Genomic DNA, 23,767 nt, shown 5'->3' with positions numbered 1-23,767 from the left:
GAAGACTGAGGTACTTTTCTTATGAAAAACATCGTAAATAGGTCAACATTGAGCTGTACTGTATAGTTAATATAATTTGTCATTAATATTTGGCAGTATGGGGAGGAGCAAAAAAAAAATTAATCCGTGGAAGATCACTAAGTTCATGGGGAAATGAGTATGCCTACTTAATTAATCGAGTGTGGCTAAAAAAAAAATCAATCATTAGTTGCTCGTATCAACATGGAGACGATCTTGTGATTTCACTCCTACATGTATTTATCCATTAATCGTTTGGATTTATAGTGGGAATATATGTATATTAATCATGAAATTAAAGTACAACCCCGTAAGGTAGCCTGGCCTATAAAACACTTGCATTCACATAATTTAGCAATGTCGTATCTATTAAAGTCCGACTATACTTGCATTGTGGCTGACTTATTAAATTGTATTTTGTTTCTGAATAATCTCAGATAAATTCTCATTTATGAAAATCAAAAGACAGAACATGGGAATTCCCAAAGGAGAAAATTTATTCAAAAGTACGAATTCAAAAAAAATGTTAGTCCGGGCTAGTGACGTATCAACTGGGTTGGCAGGGTAAACGTGTCTCGGATCCCACTTTGACGGGAGCTCAATAATGGCAAAAGAGAGGGGGTGTGAAAGTACTCAAATGAGAAAGAAAAAGGCGGAGGAAAGAAAGAAACAATTATGTTCCGTGAGGATTCAATATCTGCGCCCCCAAACGCAGGTTAAAATGCAAATGTGAAACATTGTTAAAGGTCGGTCACGTTGCTCCCTTGCATATGTTGCTTCTGGATCTTGTAATTTCGCTCCCCATTATAAAATGTAATTTATATATGAGGTCTTAAAAGGTATATATGCAATTGTCGTTTCATTACTCCCTATAGTTTCATCGGCTTCTTGATTTTGCACCCCACCTCTGTTACATGTACATTTTATAAAATGGAATTTTGAAAGATGCTTACGTTAATTGTATGCATGTTATTGTTCATGTTATGTTAGCTCGTTAGCCCTAGCTCCAGCGACATTCATCCGGGGATATCGGACATGACATTTGATTGCTCATACGTACTACTTGTTTCCTGGCAACGTTCGGTGTTTCCCAGTGATGTGTTTTTGTTGACTCACAGTTTAATAATAATAATAATATTCCGCTTTTATAAAGCGCCCAATACGCCGATAAAACGATGTGTCTATTAGCGCTAAACAGATCATTATTACCCCGGTCATCGGATTCAGGCTTACCCGTACACAATGTTTGCACATTCTCCACTCCCTGGGAGCATTTCAGCCAGTCGCTATTTACAAGCACACACTTGCTCATCCAACCACATAAACTTTCGCATCGGTATCGGGTACCCATTTAACACCTGGGTGGAAAGTGGCGAATTTAACGTCTTGCCGAAGGACATTAGTGCTACGGCGGAACTCGAACCCCGTACCTTGTGATCTGTAGTCGTTGTTGTTGTTGTTGTTGTTGGGTTTTAAGGCTGACCATTATATACCTCACTTAAGAAATCCAGCCATCTGATTGGTCGAAATTGCAGTCGTGATTTTAGCCATTCCCCGTAAAAAAAAATATTAACAAAAAACAAAAAAACTCTACAGTGTCGGTGTTTCCCATGTAAATATTTGCCAGTGATGTGTCTTACGTCACAATCATCTACGCTTTGCTTTGTCGTATTATGATGTAAAGTTCATTGAACTGTTACGCGCTCATTATTATACGCGCAGAATGTGCGTATGACAATTGATACGCGCATAAGTCTAAAACAATGAAGATTTGTCCTGGCATGGCAACGTTCACGTACTGTGCATGTGAAATACAACGTCACGTCCGATATCCCCGAATGAATGTCGCTAGCTGGAGCTAGGGCTATACGCTAGCAAGTAACATTAACAATAAAATTCATCAAAGACTGTGAACAAGGAAGAAGTATCGAATCTGAAGAAAGAAAAAGTAAACTGATGTTTAAGATGGGCCTTCCAATGATGTTGCAGCGATACTGTTGGGCTGCTTGCTTGGTCATTTGCATTGCAATCAGTTCTGTTGACGATGTTGGCGCGGAACAAAACTATGGTCGGGAAGGTGAGCAACCTAGATTCTAGATCTAGATCTAGTCTTATTGTTAAGTTTCGATTATTAAATAGAGTTGGACTCTATCAATCATATTAATTAACAAACAACAGTCTAGATCTAGACCTCTTTTTAGAAATTATTAACGTTAAAAAAGATCTACTAAATTTGATATAGACCCTCTAGACTAGACTAGACTCTAGATTCTAGGCTACAGACTAAGAAAAGATTAAGAAAGTTAGGTCGGACTCCGAGTTCTTGCTTGATAAAGATTTTGTTCGCATCCTGATTCGAGTCACGTGTTACGTGTTGGTGTTAAGTTGTGTTTCCGATCCCCACTGCACTAGTTCTTAGTTCTAAAGGCAAAGCTGTCTCTTGTCAGTGCCACTTTCTTGGATCTTGGATTCTTTTCCTCCTAAATACTCCGAAGAAGAGTTTTGACTGGAGGTGGTGGAGGGTGGACAATTACATTTTGGAAAAAAGTTCTTTAAGTAACTGCATTTTTAAATGAGAGTGGGGAGGTTTGGTCGATGGTTGCTTGTTGTAGGTTGTTCCATGTCTTTACAATTACAGTCCTTGGGAAATATGAGTTGGCATAGACGTCCGAGTTGGTGTGGCGAATTTCAAATTGGTTGGAGTGTCCTCGTCTACGTCTGTCTGGCTTAGGGTTGGTGTGAGATTGGTAGTCGATGTCGAGTTGTCCCATTTACACAGACACGTTGCAGTCTCTTTGTCAGGAAACTAGATGTCCATCTCTTAGTCTTATTATTTGCTCGAATACCATAAAAGTCTAATTTCATGAGGAGACGCTGGTGCAGGATGACATCAAAAGCCTTTGAAAAATCAAGCACTGCCATGTCTGTGGTGATATTGTTGTCTAAGTTCTTGGCAAGGTCATTTGTTGTAAGGATGAGCTGAGATTCACACGACCTGTGTTTCCTGAAGGCATGTTGATTTCCAGCCAGGATGTTATGCTTGGCCAAGTGTCGCATCAGGTTACTGTCTATGATGTGCTCTTATAACTTACAGCATGTGCACGTCAAGGAAATGGGACGGTAGTTTGCAGGGTCAGTAGTAGCACCCTTCTTAAACAGCGGGGTGATATTCGCCTTTCTCCAATCTCGGGAGAGATCTCCGGTGTCCAATGACTGCTGAACTATAAACTGTAGTATGGGAGCAATCTCCTCTGCTGCGATCTTTAAAGCTTGATTTTGGATTTGGTCTGGTCCAATTGCTTTGGCTGTGTTTATATTGAGAAGAAATTTGTTGACACCTTCAACGTCAACTTTGCATTTGAGTTTCTTGAGAAATACTGATCTAGGTCTAGAAAATCTAGAGTCTACATTAAAGGGAAACAGCAATCATGAAATGGACGTCATATAAATATAGGCCTATGTCATTTATTTAACTTGAGAGTGCACTGTAAAAAAGAATTTGTTCATTGGTAATTTTTACGTAGTTTTTCCATGTAGAATTTACTTGAAAACATTAGTTTTGCCACTTACGCACTAAATTTAAGTCTTGCCAACTCAAACTTTCAATTTAGTAGAACATACGTGGAATATTTAAGTAAAATCAAATACATAAGAACTTTAAGTAATTTCAGCTTGTATTAATTTAGTAATTTTAACTCAAAATCAGAAATTATACGTATTACTCAAACAATTTATGTTGATTATTCTTATCTTTTTAAAGTAAGGACCGATGCAGTGCGTAATAGAAATATTTACATAATTTATGAATATTCATTAAGACCAAATTAAACTCTTTTTTAAATAAAACAATTCTTTTTTGTGGTTGAATGAAAATTTAAGGACTTTAAAACATTTACTAATTCATTTAACATGGCTAAGCAATGACAAGACAATTTTTAATTGTTACCCAGTTCAAAACAAATCAAAACTTGATATTTCAGGAAATTGTCAACCAATTTTCCTTTTAAGATGCTACGATCAAGTATATATAAAATTTGGAGCCTTTCAGTATGTGTCGAATTGAAGCGTATGTAATAGTTTGTGATGGTGGTAGATATATATATATATATACGGTTAAATCTTAAATAGAAGTAGTGTTAGTGATTAGTGATTAATCTTAAATAGAAGTAGTGTTTAACACTTAGTGATTAGTGATTAATCTTAAATAGAAGTAGTGTTAGTGATTAGTGATTAATCTTAAATAGAAGTAGTGAATGATTAGTGGATGTTACTTGTTAGATTAGATGGGTACCAAATCGTGCAATATGTAATCCTATCATAGCTTTTTTTTAATTATCTAAAATGATTACAATACTTAAATTATTTACGTTAATGTAACTCGATTTAAATGAGTAAAAATTTATTCAGCAAAATAAGTAAATGCTACTTAAGATGCCGTAGGTAATATTTACTTAATAAAAATAAGGCAATTCTTTTCCTCAATTTTATTGAGTTATTTCGACTATTATTTTTTTACAGTGTGTGGAAGTGGGGTGAGGGGGGGGGGGGTATTGCCTGGTCGGATGCTTATCAAAGCCAAAGTCATTAGTGCTGACGTCGCATCCGGTCAATGGCAACTGCATGTGATGAGTATGTGAGCATGAATGGAGAAAGCTCTAACTTTCACTTTAGACTTTCGATTTTAGATCTGTTCAAGATCTAGATCTAACTTAGATCTTGAACAACCACACGTATGCCCACAAAATGTGGCGCTCTTCACTGTAGACCTCTCTAGATCTAGGCTAGACTACTTGATTTTTTTTTCTTCTTTCCAATTCAGAACTTGTTGAGATGTTTTTGTTTCATATAGATCTAGATCTACCCAGACGTTTTGTGTCCGGACAGTTGATTTACATCGGTGATTTGAAGAATTTTACGATCAATATTAAAGACTGATGTTAGACAATATTATTATCAAAGACAGGTATTGACGAATTAATATTAATTATTTGATTAGATCTATTTCCAATTGCATTGTCCGTGGAATTGCCCACCTCTACTCTACATTAAGACATCTCATTTGATCAATACAATATCTAATTTGTGCTGCTTTTATTCTCCTTTGCAGCTGTTGAGGGTAATATCCGACTGATTCATGGAAGAACAGAGAACGAAGGATCAGTGGAGATCTACCATGCAACTCGATGGGGAGGTGTTTGTGATTGGTGGTGGCATATGGAAAACGCCAACGTTACATGCAAACAACTTGGCTTCCCAGGGGCTCGCCAATTCTATCGGAGGGTAAGTTTTGACTAGTTTGTTGGTACTTCCGTGTCGATCGTGGTGTGAAGAGGATGGCACTCGCCTTGTCTCTCTCCCCCCCCCCCCCCCCACAAAAAAAAATTAAAAATTAAAAGGGGAACCCGAGAGATGGTGGTGAAAGTGAAAAGACACCCCCCCCCCCCTAGAATTCGGTGGCCTTGTTTTCATTTCATCAACCTGGGCCCTGACGCATGAAACTTTAATACCATTGAATGTTAATACTTGAAGTGTAGAAGTATAGATCTAACAGGATTTGCTGGGGGGGGGGGTGGTTTGGTTTTTTTTTTTTTTTTTATGGTTAAGTGTCTTTGTATAGTGGTATTGAAGCCCCTATAAAGTGTTGGGAGCCCCAAATATTTTCGAGACAAAATTTCTCTGTTTGTTTTATGATGTGAAAGAGGATGTAATTTAAGACATATTTCTCGTATACTCGTATGCACTTAATTGTCATGACTCTCATGATAATCTCATGCCCATAAGGTTTAATTTCTTTTTCTTGCCTATGTTGATGAAATGATTGTGGTTTAGTCTTAATAGGTAAAGTTTATTTTTATTTTCTCATTACTTTACTGATCCAGAAAGTAGATTTCATATTGTTACAATCATTTCATGAAAAGAGGTAACAAAAGTTATTTCAAACTCATGGGCAAAAGAGTTTGTTGCGTTAACAAATTTGAAGATATGATTTGAAAAGGTCTAATTTAGGAGATGTTAATCTTTACTACAGGCATATTTTGGCGCTCATGTAACAACGTTTTGGGTGTATAAAATGAACTGCCTCGGGAATGAAACGAGACTAGAAGATTGCTATCATCGACCGTATGGACGTCCGTGGCTCTGCAATGCACAATGGGCTGCTGGGGTAGAATGTTTACCTAAAGGTTTGTAAAGGAATATGTCTCAACAGCTCACTGAACATGTCATTATTGAAATGCATAGGATTATAATTCCGAAAGACAAATTTGTCATACTCGCCAAGGGTTCACAATACCGTTCATTTGTTGCTTTACTCTGAAGGTTGAACATTTCGGAAGTGAAATAGGGTTTATTATTCCGAAGGTTCTAAGGTCAGAAAATCAAATAAGATACATATTTTCGAAAATGAAATAGGATTCGTTATTCCGCAGCTTCGTGATGCTGAAAAAGATACATATTCTGTTTCGTTTGCGGAAACGGGGACATGCGTAGTAATGAACCTTCGGAAAAACGGCATGTCACACAAAATAACGTCAAAGGAGAGAGATGCGCAACGGCCTATTTATTTTCAATGAAGGTTATGACATCTCTCGCGTTAGTATCTTCAAGGTATCTGAATTCTTTGAGTGACACTTTAATTGACGTTACACAAATTTTGAAGTCGGTATGATTATTCGAAATTTTGTAAACAAATACGAATAGATCACACTGTTTCCTGAGTATTAGTGGCAGCGGACAGATCAATGCTTGGCAGTTGCCCTCATATTGGTAATTTAAAATTACGGGTTAAGCGATGAGCCCATATAGAATTAAATAAGTAAAATTCTGAATGCCCATTTTGTGTCCTAAAGTGTATTTTCTATGTCATAATTATGATGCTTATAATATTTACTTGCTCCCATGAACAAAGATGAGCCGCAGGGGTCGTTGAGAATGATCCTGGGCGATGTACCCAATGAAGGCACACTGGAAACATTCTGGGATGGAGCGTGGGGCAGCGTCTGCCATACAGACTTTGGCACACCAGATGGAAATGTTGCCTGTCGACAGATGGGCTACTCAAGAGGAGTCAAATCAATCAAGACAGATGTAAGGCACTATTTCTGCTTCATACGTTCTCCTTCATTTGTCCTCTTCAATACAAACTGATCATTCATGTTATTAAGATAAAGGACATCATCGCATCTTACTGTATATCGCTTTGTAAAACCAAATTCTTTCTGAGAGTCAGATTCGTTAATTTTAATTGCGACCACTAGTACACTGTGGCCCATAAAGTTGAATAATGTTTTCTTAACCTATTTTCATGAAATGATTGTGACAATATGATTTAATCTTGGTACGTGATGTTTACATCTTCTCAAAACTATATCTATCAGTCTAAAGACTCATAGGGATGTTAAACAAAATTCTGAAAAATACTTCAACTGTCAAGAAAAAAACACAATGTTACGATCATTTCATGAAAAGAGGTAAGAAAGTTATTCCAAACTCATGGGCAAAAACTGAATAAAACTGTTCATACTTTATGGACGACAGTGTACATAAGCCCTTTCATTACTTTGATGATTTAAAAAAAAATGAAATTCAACAATTGTGTTTTTCTAATCGTCTTTGTAATCAGGGTCACTTTGGATTCAGTACTGGACCAATCATCCTAGATGCAGTAGACTGTGAGGGTACCGAGGCTCATATCACGGAATGCAACATGCCGGTAACTCCGTATCAGCATGCGTGTCCCTACACCCATAACTGGGACGTTGGTGTTGTATGCAAACGTATGTACACGTTAAAACTAGATTTATAAAAAAAATTAATACCTGCAATCCATATCATCATCATTTTATGAACAGAATGTTTGTAAACGGAACATCTATGGGTCATCAAGAAAGATACTTTATAAGAAACGGTGGTGTTTGACCATAAAGCATTGAATGAATCAAACTAAAGTATAATGAATTGAGATAACCACGATATAGCAAGATACTGTCAATAAGACATTGTTCATCAAAATTTCTGTCGGAAACTGTAATATTTTCTAGGTGACTAAGATTTGATTCCTACATCTTGATTTTACACAATTCTTTTACACCATGTTACGCATTTCTATGTTATTTCATTTTTATATTTATGTATTTGTTTATTTATTCATTTATGTATTTTTTAAATCTATTGATTTCTTTGTTTGTATACATGTTTTGTAAATCATCAGCCAATGTAGAAGGAGACATTCGTCTGATGGATGGTAGTGGGCCACATGAAGGTCGAGTAGAGATATGGCATGATGATGCATGGGGTACAATCTGTGATGATGGATGGGATTGGGCAGATGCCAATGTGGTATGTCGGCAAGCTGGTTACAGAGGAGCAGTCAAAGCTTCAGGATTCAAAGGGGTAAGATCAGATCATCACATTAAATTTTTGACCAATTGCAAGTTGGGGATAAGGCTAAATTTTGCTTTTTATAAGATAGAAAACTATGGTGCTCAAATATGCTCGGTTTAGTTTAGTTTAGGGTTTTATAGGTATTTGATCTAGGGTTGAAGTAAGAATAAGTTTAGAACTGTATATAATTTACACCTGGGCATGTGTCGTACAAGATATGGAAAAATGATTCTCCAAAACTTTTCTCTCAATTCCTCGTGTTAATGATTTATTGATATCTATTATGTTTCAAATAGGAGGACTTTGGTTTTACATGGGCACCTATCCACACATCATTTGTGATGTGTACAGGTGTAGAAGATAGACTTATTGACTGTATCCTCCGAGATGGCTGGACTCACTCCTGTTACCATGTTGAGGATGCCAGCGTGGTGTGTGCAACGGATGACGATGATACCATAGAGATTGAACCAAAGCATACAAGAGGTTAGTTCATTTCATAGTGTTATGATCTCTCCTTAGTCTTATTCACAACAACATAATGATTTATTTTTTTTTGATGACGTTTTTCATGAAAGGGAATTCATTGTTTTCCTCCAGTATTTCCATTAAGAGAGCCTGTGTCGGAAATATACTTCTCCTCGGCGGCGCCAAAACTTGGGCAATGAATATATAGATCTACAAGATCGGCTCGATGGTACCTATACAGGACTCCTGATGAGAGTACAAAATACATCTTGGCAAGACCATGCAAAGCCCATATGTATGGGAAATATCTTCAATTTCACTCACCATTGCTCAACGCAGAGCACGTACGTCTCGCTTGTCATTGCTATAGAGCTAAATACAAAGTTTTCCCAGATGTCAAGTGCTAGAGGCTGTCCTGCCCCCCCCCCCCCAAAAAAAAGGGGGCCAACGCCCCCACGATTTCATAGATATACTTGCCTGTAATATTAATCTTATGTTTCAGTAGGAGACATTCCTATATAAGGTCCGATTGAAAAGAACGAAGGGCTCCATCTGGGATAGAGCCGTACGTCATGCATATGGGATGATGATGATAATTTTCCTCCATTGCATTCATTTTACAGTACGCATAGTCGGAATGGGACAAGGACAGGGTCGAGTAGAAGTGAGTTTGGGCAACGGATGGGGACGAGTTTGTGATCCAGATTGGAGTGACCATGAAGCCAAGACTGTCTGCTATCACGCTGGATACAAGGTAACTAATTCATGATAGCGTCAGCCTCACAACTGGGAGGTCGTGGGTTCGAGCCCCGGCCGCGTCGTACCAAAAGACGTTAAAAGACGGGAGTTGCTGCTACCTTGTTTGGCGTTCACCGGGAGCGTTCCACAATAAGGGATAGAGCAACGTCGATCTGGCGCTGCTCTGTGGCTGCCGGGCTCACGATCAATTGGGCAAAAAGAATTTCCATTTTCGGTTTAATAAAATTTGGAGTGGACTTTAAACGATTATTATTAGCTCAGACTGATGCTAGTGGCCTTGCAAAGTGATAACACAATAATCATCCCTGAATATCCCTGAATATTCCCAAACAACTCCACCTCACTCCCCCTTGTTTCTGCTACCCGAATATTTGAACAAGAACTTTTTTTTGTAGTATTTTGTAAGGCGCTTTGAGTAGTCCTTTGGATAAATATGAGTACATATATTTTTAGAAATGTACTATCCATATTATTAAAGTGAACAAATCCTTTCTTTTTGTTTAAATGTGGGGGTACCGAAGCCCCCTACCCCCCCCCCCCCTCCTCCCCTCCCGCGCCCACTTCCGCTGATCATGTAATACTAATATAAGCCTAAATGAAAGTACTCTTCTTTTTTCATCTAATTTATAGTGGGGAGCGTCACGAGCGGCAGGCTCCGCAGAGGTTTCAGCACCCTTTGACCTCGAAGCTCCATTCATTATTGATGGTATAACGTGCTCCGGCGTCGAGAATGAAACCCTAAGCCAATGTCAGATGAAAGTTTCTGCAGACATGACATGCGCAACAGGCGATGTCGGAGTCGTTTGTGAAGGTGAGTATTCAGCCTATATGATCGACTTCGAACAAATTTCTGTGTTTCCTATCGGTTTCGAATATTGAAATGAATGTTGATAACAAAGGTGAAAGATGTGACTTCGCAGTCAGAGAAAAGGCCCAATCACCCCCACCCCCCCCCCCCCCCCCCCGCTATTCGAGGACAGACGTGCCCTGGATTTTACATTGGCCCAATTCACAAGTAATGCCTAGGTCACGTTTGCCGCTGCGGCCGTGCGGTCTAAACTATTTACAGCAAGCTATAGGGGCCGCCGCAGCATTACCACGGTCACATACGGTAACGGTCACACATGTTAGTGTAGCCGCACGGCGTATTTTGAATTTGTGTAGACAGTAAACCTGCGGCTGCCGTACGGCATTTAATATGATGATGCACGATCGCCTTAACTCTGCCCTAGGGACCCCGTGGAATTCCTGCGGCCGCCGCAATTATTTTTGAGTTCTGCAAAAGTCATTTTTTTCAATTCACAAGACCCTAAGGCAGCCGCATTGCAAACGCAATGCCACCGTAGCCCGACGCATGGTCGCCGTAGAACCGCTCTACGGCATGGCTACGGCGTGTTTAATTGCCACTGCAGATTCTCTGCGGCCGCCGCAAGTATCTCTCAATTTCGGGGGCGTACGGCCGACGTATCCGTAGAGCAAATGTGACCTAGGCATAAAGATTCATGATGTTGTCTTTGACGAATGACCCGTTATTCACTTTTGTATCAATTAGCACATTTATATTTATCATAAAAATGATATTTCCTCAAAACTTTGTCGCAATCGTTGCTCCACCCCCCCCCCCCCCCCCCCAACTCAGTGTTATTTAGGGTACGCATATGCATGTTCCCTCCTTTTGAAAACACCCCCTAAGTCCGGTGTGTAAAGTCAATACGGGCCGGATTTTTGTGTACTATACGAGCCGGACTTAATTGGTGCGTGAAGAGTACCCCTTTACCGGACATTTTGGGAACAGGCATGGTATCCCTCCCCTCCGTTCACGGATGGGGGGGGGGGGGGGCTTTTCCCATACGTTTCGAAAATGTCTAGTATAGCGTTGTTGTTGTTTTTAAGCTGGTGACGTGATGTAAGGATAGGTTATCAACACCCATTTTATGAAACATTTTATTATCTTTGTTAATATGAATAAAGGAACATAAAACAATAGTTAAACAATTTACCTTAGTTTGTGATCAGTCAAGAGAAGAGTGTAGATGCCGCCGCGTTTTGTTTGGTTTTACATTTAAATGAATGAACAACGAACTTGCGCGTATTCACTGAGCTCTGTGTCATAAAATAAGAACACTTTACGTCATAATAAAACGAAACCACTTTGGTTTTGCTAAGTCGCTTCTATAAAATGAGAGCTAAATCCAGGATTTTGTTTCAGAATCTGAGTAAAGTTATCGGATCCCTTTAATAACATCGTTGATGTTTATGTATTCTTCATTGTAGGATCAACTGCTCCACCAAGCGGTATGTCCATCGCAGTGATTGGAGGAGCGGCCGGAGGTGGTGTGGCAGGGTTAGCCGTGGCTGCATTCGCATTCTATTACATCAAGTTTGTCAAACCCGCGGGAGGTGGTGGTCAAGCTTAAATAAGAAATACAATGAAGTCTATAACTTATTCTCAGGAACATCAATCTCAGGAATCGATTCTTAAATAATTATAGGAAAGTTGGCCTGTCTCCAATGACCCAAAACGCACTAATATATTTCACAATCATAACCACTCCCCTATGATCTAAGTTAATTATTTCATTATTAACTGTTTGGAAAATATTGATGATCAATTTAATCGAATGTGTGTGTGTTTTATATAACGCACATTGTGCGTGCTTGATTGAATTTCTCGATCAGCACATGGTGCCGATAAGGCATTATATATCTTAAATACATTAGTCGACGATGCAAGCTGGTCAATTACCAAATATGATTGTCGGTAAAATGTAAGATGGTATTTTCTTAAATATCGAGTTACAAGTTCATTGTGTTGGTGACAATTTCTCGAGAACAGGCTGCATTCACAAATAATTGTTTCAATGGGGAACGTTTATGAGAAGGACTTGAATTTCTTTAAAAGATAGAATTGCTACGATGCATGTTTATCAATAATTTGACGTCAATCGACTAATAAATCGTTTAATTTGGGAGGTCTATTTTGAACTAATATGAAATTAAATCTTTCATTGTTATTCGTATTGCATTCATGTGTTAATGTTGAAGTTGATGAAATTATATCCAAACAATTTGATTAAGGAATTTCAACGAAACATTCTCCATTATTGTATATTATTTTGTTTTCTTGCAACGAAAAAGTAAATAAATGATTACAATAAAAAAAAATAGTCTGAAGTTTGGCGTGTTCTTGAATTGTCTAAGTTTATGTTACTTTTCCTTCTTGATCTAAAATGTTTAAGCTTTTTCAAGTACATTGTTAATCTGAAATATATTATATACCACGGATCAGTATCATGCTTTCTCTCCATCTCTTCTTTTCCCTTTTTTTTTTAAATATTTTCTATCTTCATTCCTTTTCTCTTTTTTTGCGGGGGGGGGGGGTGTTCATATTGGACAGACAAAAAGCGAAACGAAACAAAGACGACACTTTGAAAAGTACGGTAAATTAGATTGGGAAGTACAAAGGGGAAACGATGAGAGGAAAGTTTTTAGACGATGGAAAGTATACAGGTTTACCAGGCATAACACAAATGAAATGGCAGTTGTCAACTCTGAGTATTCTGGCATAACAAGTTTTCCCGGGCAAGCTTTGCCGTTGACAAACATTTAGTTTGACTTTAAACCAATCAGAACAATCTATATTTTTGTTTTTATCGGGTAGAAGTTATTTGTGGATGTGACGCTAGGTGGCGCACTTATTAATCACGAGATAACATTCATGTACATTCCCCCCCCCCCCCCCCCCCCTCCTCCGGGGTCGGAATGGCCGCATGCGTGTTGCCAAAATGTCCGGTAAAGGGGTACTTTTCGTGCAACAAAGTCCGGCCCGAGAATTGTTTTTAAAAAAAAAGGGGTGTATTTGACTTTTCACCCGGAGATTTCTTTAAAAAGGGGGCGTTTTTTTTTTTCTTTTTTTTCTCTCATCTCTTTGGACTCCTGAGAAATTATTCCGAATTTAGAGGGGTACATTGAGCATTTTTCCGAATTTAGGGGGGGGTCTCCAAGGCAGGAAAAGCCCGCAAAAAGCCCGCGAAAGGGGGGTTCGGAAATGTTGGCAGTCCTCAGACAGGGGGTGCTTTCAAAAAGAGGGAACGAGCATATGCGTACCCTAAATAACACTGAGTGGGGGGGGGGGCCGGGACATTTTCATCTAGATACGTTATTGTTCATAGCAGTTCAGCGAATATACAACTTGATGGGTACTCGTTGGTTATTTTCAAAGCAAAACGTATATGTGCAGTAGTTTGATACATGTATTTCGTTTGAATAACACGAACAAAAGTGTATACAAGTCTTGATGCAAACTTGTTAACATAGAAACGATGAGGTGATTTAATAAAATAAAACGATCCGTATGATGCGCTACATCTTTTCTCCACCCCCCCCCCCTCTCTCTCTCTCTCTCTCTCTCTCTCTCTCATTCTTCTTTTGGTATTCACTACGAAATTTCACACAATGATATCTGCCAAGAATTTTTTTTTCTCCAAAGGGCTAGGTTCCCGGCTAGGTTAAGGTTCGGGTTACTTACATCGCTCAACACATATCGGAAAGCACAAGACGTTATACTGTATTTGTTTCATTTGTTATTACTTTACTTCTCTTATAAATATGCTGCATTTATTTTGCAAGTAATATAACGTTTTCAGTTGAGATTTGAAAGAGGGTTTAAACAGCATTCACTAAAGTCTTGATGTAGACTTATTTACAAAAATGACGAGGTGATTTGATGAAATAAAACGATCCATTTATGTTGCACTACGTCTTTTCTCCATCTCTCTCTCTCTCTCTCTCTTTCTCTCTCTCTCTCTCTCTCATTCTCCTTTTGATGTTTACTACTTTCACTTTTTTCTCTCCAAAGGGCTAGGGTTCAGGTTACTTACATAGCTCAACACATATTGGAAAACACAAGAGGTTATACTGTATTTGTTTCATTTTTATTACTTTACTTATTCTATAAATATGCTGCATTTTGTATGTAAGTAATACAATGTTTTCAGTTGAGATTTGAAAGAGGATTTAAACAGCATCCTCTATCTTAATCGAACGTTATTATGCAATGTTCAAAATCATTAAGTTCAATATCGAATGCTTAAAGTTCACTGTATATCGAGCAAAAATTGTTGTTGCAACAATTAAAAAATATATGTATAAAAGCTGCTTAAATAGAAGGTTGGGATGAATACACATGTCATGAAGATGAGAAAATCTTCATAATATTTTCCCTTAAATTTCTACAAGTTTGATTTTGAGGACCAAAAAAAATAATATTTAAAAACAGATTCACAATTAGAGACAGATGGTGTATCTATGGTTGGTGCAAATCATATACTTCTATCTAAGATTACCTTTTCAAACACTGCAATGCAACAGAAGTTGTTGAGAAGAGTATAAGTTATTTAGTTATCCAGAGAGTAGGTAATATAATGGAACAGAATAGGACACAACTTATGAGGTGACAACCAAAATATTTCTATATCATTTCAAAGATATAAAGCTCAGTTTACCACTTTCCAAAAGTTTGGCTCATTACCCAACGTTAAACATAGACAAGTCAACTGGACTCACTATGTGTTGGCTTGCAACGTTTCATAGTAACTCTAGTTAATTTGTCTATAATATTTAACATTATTTATTTGCCACCTGGACGGTTAGAAACAATCATAAACTTTTGTTTCATTTTTTTTTAAATACTAAAAAATGTATTCTCCAAGCACACTTTTAAAAAAAAATCACTTATAGAAATCAAATATCTTTTTAACTGCACATCAAAACACATGAATACTGTCATTAAGTAATCCACCATTAGAAATGTAAAGAACACTTTCAAATTCATATCTTCTTCATAAATCACATAAAATGTGTGAAGACATCACATGATGTGTATTTAATGCAAGCTCGCAGAGTACATGTAGGTCTTACAGCTTTAAAGTCAAATGATATTTGAATTCTTGATATAAATGCCATCTGCCATTGTAGACAGACATTGCACAATTATTCTTTTGCAGTAAGCACCAACTTTTCATTGTTTAACTGCTGAATTCTAACCTTTTGATTTCATTGACGGCAATATTTTGTCGTGATCACCGAGGCCACTTCTTAGGCCCGTCTTTAAAAAAGTGAGATTCTGGCTTTGTCTTGCAATACCTGGTCTACAACCTAGCCTGGAATACAGCTTTAAGGCTCATTCAGATACAAAGCGGGAAAACAACTTTTTTGTATTTTTATTTATTTTATTTTTTACAATGTGTAAATGAATGGCAACTGTGTGCAACTAAGGTCCTATGTGTATTCACTGAACTATGTAGGAATGAGGAGCACAGAATATTAAAGTCATTATTTTTTAAACCACTGCAGTTTAACGCATCGTAATGATGTTTTAAAAGCTTTAATGTGTTTTTAACATCTCAATGCCTCATTTCTGCTTCAAAAATCTTGTATCAAAATACTACAGAACCATATATGAAACAGTACTGATAAATAAACCTTAAGGGCTAAGATGAGCCATGAAAACTTGTATAAAGCTGCATTGTTCTCAAACCAGTGTACACATAATCAGATATATAGTTGAGAGGATATGACAAGACATTACTTACAGCACATCATAAGTATTACTTTTCACAGAAGATATCGAGGCACTGAGATTAAAAACATAAACAAATTATCTCAAAATCCAAGCTACTTAGTGGGATATTGCAAGGTGGTTAAAGAAATATTAGCCAGGATCAAACCAAGTAAGTCAGTCCTACATGAATGCTGTCCCAATAATACATCATAATAGTGATTCGTTGATCATATATACATTAAGTACACAATACCAAAATAAATATTGATAAAAACAGCAGCATTTAATATGCATAGAGTAAAAGTAAGCTTTTCCTGACATAGCAACTGACCCTGCAGATATATCTACTCACACTAGAATTTAAATGGAATTTGATGTACATGAATATGTAGATGCATGGCATCAGGCATAATAGCAATGCCTTCATGCAAACTGATTGATTCAAACCTACATACACACAAGCAGTCATTGAAATAATTCAAGAAGCATTATCCAGAGTTTGGATGACACAAGTCATCCAACCACTAACTAGGCAATGGTGTTCCAGATCTTGACAGGAATCAAGAAGATTATCAACTAAAGTTGAAAAATCCTTATTCTATGATCAAGCAGGACAACAATGGGTGTGTTCTTTTTCCTTAAAGAAATTAAAGTTTGATAACATATAATTGCTCTGCTTTGCTCAAATTGTGTTAGTCTCTTCTTAATCTCAAAGAATACACAGCAACTCTTCAATTTGTGTAACCCAAGTAATCTCTAAATAAAAACAGTTCTTTAGAGCAATTTGACAATAACATACAATGTAATGATGACTATAGAGGGAGAGATGGTTGATCATGATATATGGTCTGCTGGTGCAGCGACCTTGGCTAGCTTGATAGGCGGTCTAGCTCCATAGAAAACAACTTGTGTTAAGATAGCTATATCTATAGAGACTTGTAGTATACCACATATCCAGAACTGGGTGGGAGCATCGTTCACAAAGAAGTAACCCGTCTTGAATAGATCACCAGATAACCAGCACATCACCATCTTAACACTGCACGAGGAGACAAAACAAAAACAAAAATTGAAAATAAAATATGAATCAGTCATTCATAGAAACACAGTCGAGCATTCTTGACTGCTTTCGGGCACTTTATGCAATCAGAATTTGACTGTCTATCAATAGGTCAGAGACATTTCATCATCACACAGGACAAAATTGAACTAAACAAAAGAGTTAACATGTCTACCAGCCTTGCAAAACTATACAAAATCATTTAAACTTTGGCCAATAGGTACGGTATATCTTTACGAAAAAAAAACTGTAGACCATCAGACCATGAGACAGAAGGCCAAGAACACCAGCCATGTCAAGTCTTGTGAACCCTCTGAATAGTTACTAGAAGGAACTGGAAGATCAGCATGGCTGTCAGACGAGTACTACTATAAACCTTCAGATAACTTGTTCAGAAGGCTTGTGAAACCTACCTTGTAAGTCTCATGGCCTGTGAATTGTTGGTCCAATGGGCCAGAGATCTTGAGGACTGTTGGTCTCCTAGGCTCGGTATTTTTTGTTTCAGATTGTTTCATTGATTATATGTTATACAGTAGGCTTGCGGTTGATTAGATGTTGTTGTTGCAGAGTTATCTCAAAATTAGAGATCTGTTTCACATTTAAGAAACACAAGGCGGACAAATTAATGATTGTAACCTACCTCATTCCCTGTGTAGACTTGTTCCTAAAGTTGTGATAGAACTGCGGTGATCCCAACATGGCTTCAGTGAACACAGCCAGGAAACCTAACGTCTCTACATACGCGCTGAAGGAAGACAGGAAGTATGTCAGGATACCTCCAGCTACACAGAACATCACCATAAACACCACATAGTCAATAAAACGAGTCCACTTCCAGAAATAACGCCAGTCAAGATCTACAGGACAAAAAACAGAATGAAATCCAATTAACACACTGAACGTACTAAAGATAACATTATTACAACAAAAATTAAAATATTGATGGTTATAAAAGATTTCTCATTAGGTTTAAAGATATTGGGTGGTATTCCGGTAGCGCGTACTAAGTTAGCGCGTGCTTAGTTAGTTCACACTTTTATGGAGTGCCTGTTGTGAACTAATTTACCCTGAACAGATTATTTTAATCCTTCAATGAAAATTGTCCAAAAAATTAATTTTGCACTGAAATAGGAAGAAAAAGATAATATGAATATAAACTAAATTTCAACAAAGTCCTTGGTAGATTATCTTTGTCATGAATATTGAAGGAGGAAGATGAAACCTAGCATTCCATAGAAGTGCGAACTAAAATTCTTGTTTAGTCTGGACTTAGTCCCGGCTTAACTTAAGAGAATACCACCCATTGACATTTATTACATTCATTAAAGAACATTTTGCTGTCCTTAGTGTAATAATGCATCTACATATAACATAGTGCTGTCTTTTCAATTTCATCATCATCATGATACGAGGAGAGGTAAATCCTATATTAAATCTTCGGTCACTTCTTCAGGGTTGGTTATGTTCTAGAGTTAACTTATTGCACATGCGCAGGGTTTCGGACGTTTTTTATCAGATTAATTCAACTCAAATCGCTCAGACCACCAGTGCTTATCCAGTCTCATCTTGAAAATATCGATGGAATTTGAGTCAATTATTTCTTGGGGGAGACTGTTTCAGTCGGCCACCACTCTGTTGCAGAAAAAGCATTTCCTTATGTGTAGAAAAGACCTTTGCATGAAAATCTTTAAGGAATGCCAGTTTGAGTATTGAGAGATAGTATTTTGAAGTTTGTAATGGCATCGCTTCTCCTTCTCATATAGTACAGGGAGGGTAGGTCCCGAATCTTTAGCCTGTCTGTGTAGGGAAGTTCTCTTATCTTTGGCACCACTTTTGTCGCTCTCCTCTAAACCCTTTCCATCTTGTCACCCTTGCTTGTCACCATCTTCTTTCCAGCGTTATTTACAGACTTACTGGTTTCAGCTTTCAATTTGGTTGACAACTTTACTATGTTTTCTTGGTCTTGGGCTCTTTCTTGTCGTTCTCTGAAGAGAAGTTTACCACTCTTTGTGCTTTACTTGCTGCTCCTTCTAGCTGTTACAAGATCTTGTCCTGGATCCCTGGTATCAGTACAGATACTCAACAAGCTTGACGCAGCCAAGATGTCTCAGATAGTTGTCTTCTAAGTTCGTCCCATGCTAGATTTGGCGAGTCAACATCGTCTTCGGATCCAAGCAGAGTCCCCAGGCAGCAGTGCTTTCTTATTGATGTGGTATAGTTTCTTAAGCTTCTTTTAAACTGTATCCATGGTCAGAATCCACCTAAAATCTCCTTATTTCAACCAATCTTACTTTTTTTTACAGTAGCTAATCTTTGTAGTATTAGTGATATTTAGCAAAAGAAATATGCAAATGCCAGAATTTAGAATTCCAAAAAGGAGAGCTTTGATCAAAACACGTCCGTCATCCACGCATGTGCACGTTCCACAATTTAGTATCTCCAACAGCAGAAGCTGAACAGCCTAATAGTATGCATGTTGTGAATGTATTTCAATGCTTGCAATAGATTTGTTAATTTGTTGTCTTCTACACTATACATAAATTAATGTTATTTAATAATCGAAAGCAGTTCAGAGACTTCTCATTTTCTAAAACTAACTAGCCCCTCCCTTATCAAATTGGCAACAATGAACCAAAGGAACCAATGAGAAAGAATATCACAAAAATTAACCCCAAAATTGCCAATTTGCACATGAATAAAATGATTTTAATATTTTCCACTGTGTTACCAATCTAGAAAAATTAATGATTACTTACAATTAAATCGTTCTTATTTGAGAATGGCAGAGCACGCTGCATTGAAATAGACTAAAAGTGTTCTGTGAATTTTGCTCTTTAATCTGTTCATGCATAAATGTGCAATGTGTCATTCCTAGCATTCTGGACCTACTGATAATGCCAAAACGTTTATACAGAAAGGAGACACTGTATTGAATGCTACAGGTTAATAGATGATCATACCGAATATTGTTCTGCTTTCAACCTGACGAACCACCTGTCTATCATCATCCCTGCTTGTAGGGTGTGTTCCCACGCTGGCATGACGCACCCTCCCTTCCCCATGGATCATAGGATGGGGGTCTGAACACGCTTTAGAATCTACATCTACTTGTTTACAATTGCATTCAGCCAATATATATTTAGAGTATATGGGAGCGGGATGTACATGTAGGTGGGTCATGTGTTACACGTGACAAAAAAAATTCAGAAAGGGTTAAAAATGATTTAAATGATATCAGTTCGAAGTATGTGGGTTTAAGACAAGAATGGTATTAAATAAAATGGTTCAAGAAATGAGTTATTTAAATGAGAGTAATGAAACAAGCAATTAAATAATACATTGGTTTTTAAAACAAACATTCAAGATATGGATTAGTAGAAAACATAGAGGGCAGCATTCGGTATAATGAATGATATGAGATTGTAAGAATGAAAAGCAGAGACGCGGAATGATGCAATAGGCATGCAGGGATGGATTAGAGACAGGTAGGGAGGAGAAAAGAAGGGAGAGAAAAGAAGGGAGAGAAAAGAAAAGAAAGATAAAAAGTGAAGGGTCAATGATCTTGTAGGGCAATGTTTAGAAAAGTAAGCCCTATTTCACTATCAATATATCTTAACCCTGACTGCACTGGGCTGCTGCTCCAACAGATGTTGTTAATGTTCTAATTGTAATCATTTTATGCATATTATACACACTGAATGTACTTCATGTATTCATTATCATGTACACTGAATGGCATATTTGTAAAATAGAACTTGACTTACTGCATCAAAACATCATGTACCCAACATTTAAATAAATCTTGAATAAAAGTTAATAATTTAAAAACTCTTTATAACTTTGGTATGGATTTCAAGAATCACAAAGATCATGCATACAAACAAAGTATCCTATGACGATTGTCTCATTATTTCTGCAAATAATGATACATTTCTATCAATAGACAGATAAAAGTGGTCTTTAAGATCTGATTTTCAAGTATGGAAAAAGAAGCACCAAGGATGCTTTCTGATCCTCTTCTTTTCTTTTTTTTAATAAATTTAGTATTCTATTTCGTTTCCAAACTTTCTATGATTTCCATGACATTATTTGCTCTGTGAGGGTTAATAAGGATGAGTTTGGCTATGACAGATGGCAATGGAGATTTACCATGAAAAGAAATCTGAATTTAGAAAGAAAATGAGGAAGTACAATCGCCCATTCTTTTCTTATTCTCCCATATTGAAGGAATAAAAGTCCAAAACTTGACAAATATCTAGGATGGATTTCCCTTTACGTAAATGTCAGACTTATATTGGGTGTGGTGTGCTAGTTTTCCATATTGTTTACTTTTTCCAAGGACTGTGATTAAAGAAATTATGAGTGAATCAAAAGATTACAATCTACATGTAAATAATCTCTTTCACTTGACTTCAGCCTTTTCTCTAAACTAATAGAAATATGTGCTTACAAACAAAAGTGTATCTTTGACTAAATTTGTGTGTATATTGCATACTTTGAAACAATTATAAAGATCGACACAATAACGAGTGAAATATTGTACATGACAAGCTTATTCTATTGTACATTGCTGCCATTCAGTTCAGATCTACATTTTCTAATTCATGCAAGCTGTACATAGCCACAATGTAAAACTTTCTATATTTGTAACATCCAATAATTGAAAATTATCATTTGAGTAACTCTTACTTTCAATGATCTGTTTTAATTTCTGTCATTTCAAGTTTATTTTTTCAAGGATGGTATAAGTATTCCTCAACCCTACCTACTCATAAAGATATTCCAGTTGACCTCCCTAGAATCAAGCTGTACATGATGTACAGCCTCATGACAACAGTTTAATAACACTTCTATTTCATGAACTAGTTGGTTGAGTTAAAGACCCAGTTGTGTCACTTCATATTCAGGGTGTGTAACAAATGATCATTAGCGGAGTCACAGATGACCCATTATTTGCGGACTTTCGAGAAAATTTTCCACAAAATATGACAGATGCCCCTCCTATCAATCACAGGCTCCTCTATTTATACCAAACAGCTCTTCCCAAAAGCATTAATACTACTAAGAGGGAGATCAAGGCAGGGAAGAGGCGCAGAGCCATGGTGAGGCAGTCTCTTTTTTCACAAATGTGATGAGGTGATTGTGTTCCCCATTTTAACTCTTCACTTTCTTGTTGGATGTATGCGGAGTGTAGTTGATAATATGCAGAAGCTGCTTGTACAATTCATCTCACAAACATGGATTCGCCTTTCCCTGTCATAACTATTCAGGAATTAATTATGCCCAACCGCAAATATTGTTTCATGAGAAAATGGGTGCTATTTTATATTATGAGGGGGAGGGGAGGTATTAAAACAAGAATTTAAAAACAAGAGAAAAGGGTATCATATGTTGTTCTACAAAACAATTCCTCTTGCCTTGAAAGAGAAGAGAGAATGTTTTTATTGTAACCAACTTGACCAATTAGGAGGTGGGTATCTACAAATAGGTTTTGACTGTAAATGATTACGTAAAGAGATTTCTTCTTCTGCTTTGAGGTTATACGCACCTGTGACATATCTCTTGACTGAGGATAGATCCTGGAGAGCCTTTATTCTGGTGCATAGTTGTAATACAACCATCATAGTAAAGATCATGATAACACTCTGGGCTAGCAGTGGAAGCTCAAAAGGATGACCAAACCTAGAAACAGAACAGAAATACAATACATGTGTAAGACACTATTATCTACATTCTGTTTAGTTTTTCTTTGACATAAGCACTGCAGAAAAAATATTCCAGTAAGTTATTCTGGCTGATCACTCCATGCATATCTTACTAAGCATAATAAAATTAAAATGTGCAGAGAAAAACTAATGAACTCCAAGCTCTTCCTCTTTACTTATATCATAAACTTCAAACTGGAAACAGACGTTAATCAAAACTTGTACTAAATGCATTTGGTATTTGGATTTGATATTACACAACATGACTATGTTTTCTTAAATTGATGTTCATGTATACGATTGTAGAAATTAACTTGCTTTTAAAGTTTTTTAGCTACCTACACTACTTGTGAATCATTCAGATGAGTGATCTTTCCCTTAATTTCCTACAAATTCATGAAACTATACTTTATGGCTGAAAAAAATTGCTTACCAGAACAAGATCCTGAGTGTGTTAGCAATAAGTAGAACAAGGCAGACATGCGTTGAGAATCCCTCTGTGTTCTCTGAACGACTGATGTCCAAGTATTGTGGGATGAAAGGAACAATTCCACCAAAGATCATGGCTGCGGACGCTCCCCATGACACAAGGTTGAGGAGCGTTATCTCAGGTACTTGGTGAAGTTTCTTCTCAGCTAGGTCAGCAAACCCTTTGATCAAATCTTGCTCCATGATTTTAAGTTTCTTTGTTTCACTTAATTTCCTGTGAGTCGTGGCTCAAAGCCAAGTGTACTCCAAACATTCAATCAATTCAGGAAATGTTTTCACTATCTTACAGATTACCATAAATCAATCATACTCTTAAAGCATAAA

At 37.2% G+C, this 23,767-nt stretch overlaps 2 protein-coding genes across 3 annotated transcripts; one reads left to right on the top strand and one right to left on the bottom strand.

Moving 5' to 3' along the window:
- Positions 1-1,864: 1,864 nt before the first annotated feature.
- LOC373458 (speract receptor) lies at positions 1,865-12,783 on the top strand. The gene is given in 10 exon segments (NM_214607.1): positions 1,865-2,095; positions 5,126-5,298; positions 6,047-6,200; positions 6,926-7,104; positions 7,640-7,793; positions 8,228-8,409; positions 8,697-8,886; positions 9,492-9,622; positions 10,258-10,438; positions 11,902-12,783. Coding segments are annotated over 10 exon segments (1,599 nt in total). The 5' UTR covers positions 1,865-1,983; the 3' UTR covers positions 12,045-12,783.
- A 1,759-nt stretch (positions 12,784-14,542) lies between these two features.
- LOC115918366 (solute carrier family 66 member 2-like) lies at positions 14,543-23,762 on the bottom strand. Of its 2 annotated transcripts, XM_030975402.1 has the most exons (5): positions 23,388-23,762; positions 22,798-22,931; positions 20,210-20,353; positions 17,890-18,106; positions 14,543-17,228 (listed from the first exon to the last, which is right to left on the bottom strand). In XM_030975402.1, exons 1-5 carry the CDS (start codon positions 23,624-23,626, stop codon positions 17,024-17,026), a joined length of 939 nt encoding a protein of 312 aa, XP_030831262.1. In that variant the 5' UTR covers positions 23,627-23,762; the 3' UTR covers positions 14,543-17,023. The 2 variants fall into 2 exon arrangements, with proteins under 2 accessions (XP_030831262.1, XP_030831263.1); XM_030975403.1 differs by lacking the exon at positions 20,210-20,353.
- Between the last annotated feature and the right edge of the window lie 5 nt (positions 23,763-23,767).

This window comes from Strongylocentrotus purpuratus, unplaced genomic scaffold (genome assembly GCF_000002235.5).
Source record: "Strongylocentrotus purpuratus isolate Spur 01 unplaced genomic scaffold, Spur_5.0 spur5_scaffold_8, whole genome shotgun sequence".
Lineage (NCBI taxonomy): Eukaryota > Metazoa > Echinodermata > Echinoidea > Camarodonta > Strongylocentrotidae > Strongylocentrotus > Strongylocentrotus purpuratus.
Note: the sequence above shows the minus strand (reverse complement) of the source record. Positions and strands in the feature narration are given on the sequence as shown.